Raw genomic sequence first — 11,130 nt, forward strand, 5'->3', positions numbered from 1 at the left:
CCCAGAGTTAGTGCGCTGCCTTAAAGGGCCAGCACACTCATAAAACCCGCCGGGCCTGGAAACTGCGCTACTTCCTGAGGGCTTGGATAGTGTTACATTTCTATTTCCTTCAGCCTCTTCTCCCAGCAGATATCAGCATGCTGAAAGTTTCTTTTTAATAGCCAGTAGTTAAAGTCAGACAGAACAGTTCAGAAAGAGATACAGTGTTTCAAGTTAAAACAAGTAGCATAAATTACTCAATTTTTTAAATCCAGTATTTTGAAAGATGTACTCTGATAAAAGTCTCATATTTTAACATATTCAAAAACCAACAATGACAGAAAAAAAATACAAATGCAGTGAAATGAAAGAGTTAAAAGTCTATTTAAAAGCTGAAATACAACAAAATAACATAAGAAGCAGTTACTGTGAGATCAATTTCTTGGCGAACATATCTTTGAGGCATACATCACTTAACACATCGTTGTTTTTAACAGTAATAACGTTTATTTACAGGCTGCTTAATTGTCTTCATTTCAAGCTTCCGCCATTCGCTTATGTCGTCCCATTCTCTGCAGTGTATCTGACTTGCAATGGGAAATTATATCGTCCATGTTTTTTGCGGCCCTTTAGTATAAAAACAAATACCAAAACTACAACGGCTGTCAGGGCTAGTAGTAAAACCCACCAATACTGGAGGAGGTCAGTGGATTTATCTGCAAAAGAAGAAAAATAAAAAAGTTGAAACAATAGCTTGCGTCTCTTTGTGTATTTTTTTCATCCTTTGTGACATTAGAAATACTCCAAAATTTTTTCCTGCACAGAATAATACCTTGCAACACCAGAGTGGTTGCTCTTGTCACTTTCCCAACTTTATTCGTGGCAACACAGATGTAACGGCCTGCATTAGTAGACGTGGCTCTTGTGACGGTAATGATCCTCTGGCGCCCCACAGTGGACGCCCGTACATTCTCTGCTAACGAGTCGTTACATTGGATCTCGGGCTTGGGGTTCCCGTCAGCTTCCCAAACTAAAGACACATTTCCGTCTACAACAACTCCTGTGGTTGTATCTGGCTGTGTGAACTCTGGGGGGTCTATTGAATGGAGAGAAAAATGAAAGACTTCTGAAATCATGTTTAAGTTGTTTGCAGCCACAGCGGGCATAAAGTAAAGAGAGTGCAGCTGTAAAGTTTTGACTTACATAAAATGTCCAGATAAAACGTGTGCTCAGCTGTTCCATGTTTGTTGGATGCTTTCACTGAATAGTTTCCACTCTCGTGTTTTTCCCAGTGCTGTGAAAAGTGCTCTTTTCCGTTTTTAAACCAAGTTATGGTAGGGAGAGGTAAACCTTCTGGTTTACACAAAGGTTTCAGCATGTCTTTTACTTCAACCTCATACAGCATCTGACAGGAAAACCTAGGGGCATCTGTAAAGAAACATCAAAATATTATTCAGAATAATCAACAGTTGTTGTTTTTTTTTTTGGCTTTCTTGTAGTAAAATGTAAAAGTTCAATGTTGTAGACCCACATTCAACTGTGATGTGAACATCAATGTTAACCTGTCCCATTGAGTTATGCGCTGTAGCGGTGTAGATCCCAGATTCAGCCCTGGTAAGGAGCTTGAATGAGTCAATCAGTGTACCATTGTAATACCACTCAATAGCAGGTGGAGGGTTCCCATCAGTTTCACATGGCAAATCATTCAGGCGGAAGCTATTTTCCACACCAGCATAATAACTAGGGCAATTTTTGATGGTCGGCTTATCTGCAGAAAATAAAAGGATTCAGTTATTTAAACATGACTTGGTAGGTATAGAAACACTAAATATAATGCGATGAAGAACCTACAGTGTACAACAGCAGTGTAAGGTTCTGAGGCCATGGAGGGGGGCACCAGTGGCCCCGCAGGACCAAACTGAAACTCAGCCTCGCATCTGAAAGGTGATCCATTGTCACTTTTCTTGACAGTGAAGGTATAGATAGATGATACATTGCACAGTCTCACGGTGGAGTCGTTAAGGCATTTTGGGAGTGGCGTCACGTCAGAGCTTTGTAGGTCATCAGTGAGGACAGTTTCATCGTCTTTATACCACTTCACCGAGAGCTTTTTTGCAGGGGCCACATTGTAAATGTGGCACTGCAGCTGATGCTCTTCGCCTTCTTTCATTGGACGATTACCCACTGCAGAGACCACCACAGAATCTGGAAGCTCTATAAAATAAATAAATAAAACAGCACATTTTATAATATTTCCACCACTGAATGAAAGAGTTTCCAGGTTAAAACAGTGAAAAGCAAAAGGCGTGGTTGAGTACTCACTATAAAGAGTGATGTTTGGTTTCATTTTGCACTGTTCATTTGTATCCAGAGTGACAAAGCAGAAAGGTTCCACGGTGAAATCTTCTAGTTTCTCAATCATCCAGGTGACATGAGGAGGAGATGCACCAGAAGTCTCGCCAACTGCAAACTCCCAGCTCATTATAGCAGCATCTTTGATGGTTGTGCTGCAATTAATCGAAGCTGAATCTCCATATTTCACATAAACTTCGGCGGGCGTCACAGTTAAGCCGCAATCTGTCATTGAAAAGCAAAAATTTTTAACCATAACTTTGATTTGGTGCACAATAAGACATATTAAGACGACATATAATATTAGTATGAAAGCATACTTTCAGGCGCCTCGGGTGTTGGCATGGCTGGAGGGTCTGTTGTTGTGTCATTTTCTTCCACGTCAACAACAATACGCATAGCTGTATTTCCCAGAATATTGGTAGCTGTGCATCTGTAAATTGAACTTCTGTTGACCTGGGTAATGTGAAGCCTGTTTGTGGTTTCCAACATAGGCTGTTCATCAACGGTCCACTGATACACAGGAGGCGGGTTCCCCTCTATGTCACAGAGCAAGGTTGCATTGCCACCCATGGCCACAGTGATGGTCTTGTTAGAAGAATTTGTCCTGAGCTCAGGAGCATCTAAAAAAAAAAAAAAAAAAAAAGCCAAGTGAAAATTTATGTTGGTTGAAATTCTAATAACGTGTTTTTGGAACCACACATGTTAAAAATATAACATTATTGTCAGGCAACATTTTTACTCACAGCGTGCTGAGAGATGATGTGTTGTAGAAATAACAGGATGTTGTGGTTTTAGTTCCTCAAATTTCAGTTGAACTTCACATCTAAACTCAGCAAATTTCTCTTCCCTGCTGATGTTGACACCCAGTACGTAAGAAGTTTTTTCTGGCTCTTCAGTCGAATTCATAAAGGACTCAAAGGTTTTATTATTTCGGTACCACGTGACAGAGATGTTTTGAGCAGGGGCAACATCAAAGACGTCACACTGCAGTTCGTAGTCTGACTGCGTTGCATTTCCGTTCCTCACAGAGAGCATAACCTTTGGGTTCTCTATAAAATAATAATAATAAAAATAATAATAATAAAATTATGTTAGTGTTCATAGTTAGACATCTCTCTGCAAGGCTTTTGTCTCTAATTGAAAAGAAACTTACTGTACACTGTGATTTCACGGCCTTCACTGCATTCATGGGTTTCATTTAGCTTCATTTTGCACTCTGCCCTCATTTCAAAGTCTGACACTCTTGCAACACAGGAGACAACGCCATCCTTTTGCGTATTTTCACAGCATACGTTCCCAAGGCATAGGCTCAACTCCTCGAAATCTTCTTCTGTGGTGTTGCAGCTTGCATAAAGTTGTGTTCCATTTTCTATGATCACAGGAGCATCCAAGGTCAGGATAGTCGTCGGGGGGCAGGTGAGGTCAGCCCCTGTTGATACGGAAATAATTATATGAGGTAGTATTTGCTGCCTTCTGGTGGTACTGGTTATGCTGCATCTTTTATGCAACCTTTTCTAAAGTTGACAGAAAAGGTGCAAATTCTGATATTCATTTTGGTTTAAACGATACAGACAGACAAAATAAATAATTCTCAAATAAATTTTGCAGGCTACAATAAACGAGTGATTGTTCTTAAACTGTCTAATTCACCGTTGTATGACCTTAACAGGCCGAATATAGGAAATACCTCCTTAAGTTCAGTTAACACAGGAAAGGCGAATTAACTGATCATTTCTTTTTTAACCAAGAAAACCCAAACCATCAAAAAAAAAGCCGAAGGGAAGAAAAAAAGCAATTAAGGAACCAAAAAACGGAAAAAAAAGGGCCTGGGCAAGCAAAAAAAAAAAAAACTTAACAACAAAACCAAATTCCGAAAAAAACCCAACCCAAAAGGTAAACCTTTAGGTGACATATGAGTGTTTTAACACCTACCCCTCCCATTAGAATCACATTATTTCACACCAATAGAACAGAGAAGTGAAAGACATTAACTTTGTAAAACTTAATTCTCACAACCATCAGTTATCTAATACCAAAATTGTAAGAAATTATTTCTTTAAGATTAATTGTCTTTAACAGAATTTTCCATTTCTACATAGTAGTCAGTTGCCTCAAATAGTAACTGAAACAAAAAAATATATATAATAATAACAAAACAAAACGAAAAAATCTACTTCGACATCACATCCTAGTAATAAACAAAACTTTAAAATAGTACGAAGCAATCACACAGCCTCAATGCACTGTTTCCACTCACCACAAGATAACAATGAGAGCAGGAGGAGGCCCAACATCACGAGAGGCAGCATGCCGGACTGACTCACAGGTGGATGGGAGCTCATGAAGGAGGTGAATAGTGTTTAGGGAGGATCCAAAGAATGATGGGTTTTGTAGCTGGATGAGTTAAATCCCGGCCAAAAACTGGCCTCAGCACGTGCCGACAGTTGAACAGCTACTATAGGAAAAAGAAAGCACGCTACCGGGTAAATAATCCACCCTCTTGCACAGGAAACAGGAAAGGCTGGTGCAACCGTTCTTTTATTTCTCTCCGCCCTTTAGTGCAGCTTCTGATGATGATTTGTTTGATGAAACTGTGATAAATGAGGTCACAAAATTCCATAGAAAAGATGTAGACGTAATTTGTAAAATAAGTTTTTAGAGTTCTCAACCTTTGAGTGGACATCAAAGCATTTTTATTGTGTTCATTTTTAAGATACAAGTACAATATAGGTTTTGATCAATAGTGCCTTCTCTTGAAAATGGCTGAACAAGCTGGCCAGTCAAAGCCTTATGGCTTATTTTAAGAGACTAATGCTATTGCCAAGATGTAAATCTTTCTTTGCTTTAAGGTTTCCATATCTGTTGTCTAAATGCTAATCCAATGACTGTGTTGGTACATACTGGATAACATCACACAGAATCTTATTGATAAAACTGGAGTGAATCACTGACCACTAATGGTAGCCAACAGAAATAAGAAATCTGGTGACGTGGCATGAAATCAACAAACTGTCTCCATGTAACAGTAAAACCAGTGATGACTACAGAGAGAAGGGCATGTAGGGCACAATGCAATTATTAAGACTGACCAAGAGAGAAGCAGCAGTTTTAAAAAGAGACAGAGGAAGAGTGATCTAATGCGTAAAAAGATCTAAAAAATATCCTATATTCTGTAGCTGCATCATTGAACCAACCAAACCTCTGTGCAGAGCGGAGGCAATAACACCAAAAATGTCAAACAACCACAGAGGGATCAGGGCGTCAGAGAAAATTGTCTAAGTCCACAAGCAGCAATGTGGGGAAAAGCGTTTTTGCTTTGAGTGCAGCCGCTTTCAATAACTTGAGTCAGATATATCTGAGCAGAGGGAGAAGGAAACGTCTGAGTCACAGCCATGATTCGTAACTCAACGATTTATGTCAGCTAAGGCATTTGTGTTAAAACATTTCTGTAACTATGCATTTTATTCATAATGTTTAACTTTTTCTTCATCTTCTTTATCCTTGTCAGTGTTATCCCTTGTGAGTTCCTGCAGTAATGCAGCTCAGGTGGGTTTGATCATCATGGAAACTTTCTTCAGGGAGTAGGACCCTCCATGGAACTCAGCCCAGTAGACACCATCTTGGTAGCGGCTTCGATAGTGTCCACCCCGATACCACATGCCGTTCAGATTGGAGTGCGCGCACATGTGATACCACCAGCCTCCTTTCTGGTAATGAGCGCAGTTACCTGATGATGCACGAAACACAGTTATTGACACAAAAAGTCAAATCATTTCAGAAAACTGCTGGGCAGAGACAAGATGGCGACAGACCTGGATAGCTGTCCTTGTCGCGATCCAGAGTGGTGAAGGCCTTGTTGTTGTGCCATGACAGGGAGTCCCCTGCATTGCCGTGGTATTGTCCCAAGCGCAGGCGGTACCAGTCGTTCTCCGGTTCCAGGTGGAAGCTGTCATATTCAGCAGACACCTGCCGGGCCTGCCAGTCTTCTAAGACCACCCGGAGTTTGTACTTGGCCTGCTGGGTCAGCCAGTAGAGGTGTTCCAGGCCAAGCCAGTACTCACCGTTTAGGTTTCCAAAGCCTTGCTGTAACAATGCCGTGCAAAAGAAAATTAGGCTCAATTTCTATGACTTTTACTTAAGTAAGTAATCTAATACACCTCCTGAATGACTCACTTCTAATACATCTGTCTGTCAGTCAATCGATCCGTCTGTCTGTCTGACTGTCTGTCTCTGTTTTATCTATCTATCTATGTGGTTCAAAGTTGTTTGGTGTTACCTTATACTGCTCCCAAGTCCTGAAGAAGTTGACTGACCCATCCTGTCTCCTCTGGATGACAGTCCACCCACCCTGAGCCTGACTCTGCTCACACCAGGCCTGAAAGAGTCGATTGGCACTCTGAAGATGAATCAGGTAAATCCCACTGGTGGTCTCGCCTGAATCCAGAACATGCTGGCAGTCCCGCCATGGCCCTAAACAAAAAAGATGTACTGTATGCAACCAATGTAATACTGTTACAATACCTTGCACAATAATTCATCATGTGTTTTATTGCGATGTCGTGTGACTGGCCAACAGAAAATGGTGTGATTGTGAAATAAAGGGAAAATAGTACATGGTTTTCTGAATTGTATACAAGTACCTATGAGAGCTTTACAAGATAACTGTTTTGATCTTGAAATTAAATTACACACATGTTATTTTTCCTTACTAATTAGTGAACTGGTTGCACTAGGTTTCATTTTGAATATTAGTTTTGGGTGAACACTTTTCACTGGGGTGCTGTTCACACCCTCGCCTGCAACTGCTCTGTCATTTTTGCTGTTCATATTTTTATATCACCATTTGTACTTGTCTTAAGGATGTTTTTTTTATATATATCATATTAACACATTTCTTCACAAGAAGCAGGGTGCCAGTTTTAGCACTTTTTTCCTTAGTGAATTTAAACAAGCTGTCACAGAAAATGACAATGTGTGCAAATTGCCAGGAAGAAAACATGAGCCAAAAAACCCACAGATAATTAGCACTGCTGGAAAGCTTCAGGTAGGAGAACCTTAGAAATTGGAGAAAAAGGGAGGGGAAAAAACATCAACAACAGAAAGAACCAGTCACTTGGAAATGTATGAAAAGGGCTAACCAGCATTAGCATCCTCCATCTTGCTTCTGTATGCATGATTACAAGAAGAGAGAAAAATAAACCTGATGTTCCTAAACCCATACCATCAGGATTTGAACCGGTTTGCTGTTCTTTACTACATCCCTGCTGGTGTCAAGAAAAGCTAAAAACTGTACTAAAATCACAATTTTGTTCAAAAAAATAAAAATTAACATATCTTCCTTTTTTTCTTTCAATTGACAATGGGCCATTGTCAATGGCATATCTCTAAATATTTATTTAATAATTTGTAGACGTTTTAGTTGCTTATAATTGTGCTCTAGTTGTGCTGGTTTTTGAGCTGTGGACTAAAATCCAGGCTTGGGGTTGGTAGAGCAAAACACTCTGCAGCTCCCACTTATCTTCTTGGACGTGGGGAATTTGATAAGGTGAACATAGGAATCTGCATGGACAAAATGCATACACAGAAGAACAACTCCCACACAGTGAAATTCTAAAGCGCTACCATAAAGAGCATTTTCACATGAGCTAAATGCAGCAAAAAAAAAAAAAAAAACTTTAATCACACTTAGGGACAAAAAAGAGCCGTGGTCACTTGCTCTCTGCTCAATCTTGAAATAGTTTGTACAACTGTCCGCTAGATGTGTAATATAAAGCACCAGCAAATACTGCGGAACAAATGTGTGTTCATTATAGAGGCCGTGATCTGACACGCGCTTGGTGTGTTTGACACTGTTTAGGTTTTCCCAAGAAGATAAGACCTCTATCAGCAGGTCACTGACTCCCTGAGCTTCTGCTTCTTATCTGAGAAAATAAATAACTATGACAGAAGTAAGACCTGTTTATGCACAAAGTTTGGAGTTCAATCAGATGCTCTACGTTGTTGTACCTGGGGATTTAGTGAGAGGGAACCCAACGAGAGGCAGTTCAGTAGGAGGACTGATAGTAGAGAAGGACTGATCTCCGACTGTTTCTGCTTGTAGTTGGTGTAAAGGAGCGCTCTGGTCCCTCTGAACGTCATTTGTCAGGACGGTGGCCTTGACGCTGTAGTTGCTGTGCTCATTACTACGATTTTTGGGGGGTTCAGTCATCGCCTGTCCAGACCAACATAAAATAACGCCTGCTTATTTGTTGACCTTCAGACAGTTACATGTTAAATGTAAAAAAAAAAAAAAAAAAAAAAAAAAAGCAGCATGCTTCTTACCACCGAGGGCTGACTGGAGTCCCTGCACTGGCACTGTTTCTCCAGTTTGGTGATAACCTGGTTCTGGGAGCTCATCATGGAGGTGAGTGCTCCATATTTCTTCTCCAGTTCCCTGTAGCTACTGGACACCTGCAAAGCCTGTAGTTCCCCGCCACAAGCAGAAAAACATGAAGATGAGCTCGGTATCTCAACCAATTGTAAGATGTTGCATTCTACGCAACTCTTGGCTCACATGTGTCGTCGCATTCAGGAGGAGGCTCTCCAACCTCTGGTGCTCCAAAGTCTGGTCCTTCTTATGGATGACTTCATGCAGCAGCTGGGCGTAAAGTTGGGCAATTCGGGAATTCATGCCGCTGCTCTCTTTGCGCAAGGCTCTCACCTCTGCGGCAAGAGACCCTTCATGCTCCATTTGACTCTGGAGCTTCTCCAGTTGCTTCTGCTGTCGTCTGAGTGCCAACTGCAGAGCGGCTACCTCTGATTGGTTGGGCATTGAAGAGTGCGTGTTCAAACACAGAGCTCCTGTGATTTTTTGCTGTGGAACAATGAAGGTGTAGGAGCAACGACCTGCTTTCAGACCCGAGGACGCTCCAGCTTTATGAGTAGTCACGCAAAGGATGAAGAAAAGTTTGAGAGATGTTGCCAGTGTGCTATCCATTAATCAGTCGAATATTTGAGGACAACCTGATGGTGAAAGAGGAAGAATGATGATGAGAATATATCCCAAAGAACCGGCCATCTTTGACAGTGTGCATAAGGAGATAAGTTTCTTGAGGACATGCAAGGCAAAATAAGCGTTTGCAAACCAACAAAAGCCTTCAAAAGTTTTTGTTTTAAAGAAAACAAAAACTGTGATCCTTCATTTTTAAAATGTTTATTATAAATGGGTATAGTGTGTGTTTTTTCAGAGTTTACTGTTTTGTTGTTATAAGGATTAAGGTTCTTCCTTTCCCCTTAATGCAATCACCCAAACCAGAGAAGTAAAGAAACGATTTATGCCTACATTAGGAAAAATGTTTGACTTTCCCAGAGGTCATCTGACATCAACTTCTAAGAGGACAAGATGGAGATCAAGTTGTGTTATGCTAGCTTATTGTCATCCTCTGTTAAGACAGTATATAAACTTATGAGCTCCAGACTCAACAAAATCATTTCTCTTAGAACTGACAAAATGTCATTTGAATATATTTACACTTTTATATTTCATCTTAAGCACCAATCAGTTTATATGTGATGTAAAACGAATCTGTTAAAGCAACACAAAACATGAATGAAAAGAATGTAAATAGTAGCATGGGCAGTAAAACTTTAAATCTGTAAAGGGCGATAATGGTTACATTAGACAGGCAGAAATGTTTAAACACTGATGTTATAAAGGCAACATTGATCAAGTTGCGGTGACTGATGGCCCCAAAATCCAATTCTCTTTGGTGTCCCATCAGGGGTGTATTTTGATAAGGGCAATTTGACTAGAAATAAACCTGGTTTGAATTATCAAGCTCTGGTTTTGTATTTTACATTTTATGCTGCAGAATTAGAGGCTTCCCTCACATACCATTTGTTCTTGCATTTCTCACCTTCCTGAAAATTGGCATATCAACAACAAAGAGGATGACAGCCAACACAAACCAGACAAAACCAACATCCATCCATCTCTGGATCAACAGCGCAGATAACCTGACAAAATCATGAGCAAAGCGAACAGGAAACCACTGATACATGATCTTGAATTACACAAGCGTCTCAATGACAAATATCCATAGCAATGTTTTATTTGATGTTGAGACAACTGTTGTTGCTCTTTTGCTCCGTTTAACCTTAATTATATATATATATAGGCAAGGTTTAAACATTCTTCTGAACAAGGTTGGACATTTTAATAACTTACCTTTGCAAATGAAATGTACAACAAATGTCCTTTTCTGCAGCAGCAGCAGCAGCAGCCCAAAGTAATGTCAAAATATTTTTAAAAGTTTAAAAGTTGCACACTTTGAATTAATAAAATCAAATCTGAAAGTGTTTAGGTTTGGATCAAATCAGCAGTCAGGTTTCTCAGAAGCCACATTTGCTCTTGGTCGGCTGAGTTCCTCCTGTGTCAGGATCTCTAAAGAAAGAGATATGTAATTACAAAGTATCCCAGTGCCACCGCCTTGCAGGCTCAGCTTTGTACTCAGAGCAGGAATCTGAATGTCTCCTCCCTCTGTCATCATCTGCTATCCTGCCTGCCATGAACTCACTATTACGACAGACAAGAGCACTAAGGCATTGTGCTGAAGCTGTAGCTTCGAGTCATACCCACAACTCACTTCACAGATGTTGCCCATCTTCAATGAAGGCTGGTTTTATTAAAAAATAAACATTCAGTTAGGCATTTTTGCTTAAATCTTTGTTTGTGTTTGTGTAGAGTTTTTGTTGCTGCGAATAATACGTACATTTTAAACCTTAAATCATATGTTTACACCTTTCTTGCTATTGTAG

General features: G+C 40.2%; 2 protein-coding genes across 2 annotated transcripts; both read right to left on the reverse strand.

The window, feature by feature from the left end:
- Window positions 1–129: 129 nt before the first annotated feature.
- LOC103143730 (hemicentin-1) lies at window positions 130–4,959 on the reverse strand. Its single transcript, XM_007560373.2, has 10 exons — window positions 4,592–4,959; window positions 3,488–3,763; window positions 3,078–3,383; window positions 2,652–2,954; window positions 2,302–2,556; window positions 1,831–2,193; window positions 1,511–1,747; window positions 1,183–1,407; window positions 812–1,075; window positions 130–695 (listed from the first exon to the last, which is right to left on the reverse strand). The coding sequence occupies exons 1-10, from the start codon at window positions 4,674–4,676 to the stop codon at window positions 535–537; spliced, it is 2,475 nt and encodes an 824-aa protein (XP_007560435.1). The 5' UTR covers window positions 4,677–4,959; the 3' UTR covers window positions 130–534.
- A 65-nt stretch (window positions 4,960–5,024) lies between these two features.
- On the reverse strand, window positions 5,025–10,770 carry angptl6 (angiopoietin-like 6). The gene is made up of 7 exons (XM_007560374.2): window positions 10,541–10,770; window positions 8,888–9,336; window positions 8,656–8,793; window positions 8,341–8,545; window positions 6,611–6,804; window positions 6,147–6,417; window positions 5,025–6,061 (listed from the first exon to the last, which is right to left on the reverse strand). Exons 2-7 carry the CDS (start codon window positions 9,308–9,310, stop codon window positions 5,877–5,879), a joined length of 1,416 nt encoding a protein of 471 aa, XP_007560436.1. The 5' UTR covers window positions 9,311–9,336; window positions 10,541–10,770; the 3' UTR covers window positions 5,025–5,876.
- Between the last annotated feature and the right edge of the window lie 360 nt (window positions 10,771–11,130).

This window comes from Poecilia formosa, unplaced genomic scaffold (genome assembly GCF_000485575.1).
Source record: "Poecilia formosa unplaced genomic scaffold, Poecilia_formosa-5.1.2 Scaffold115, whole genome shotgun sequence".
Classification (NCBI taxonomy): domain Eukaryota; kingdom Metazoa; phylum Chordata; class Actinopteri; order Cyprinodontiformes; family Poeciliidae; genus Poecilia; species Poecilia formosa.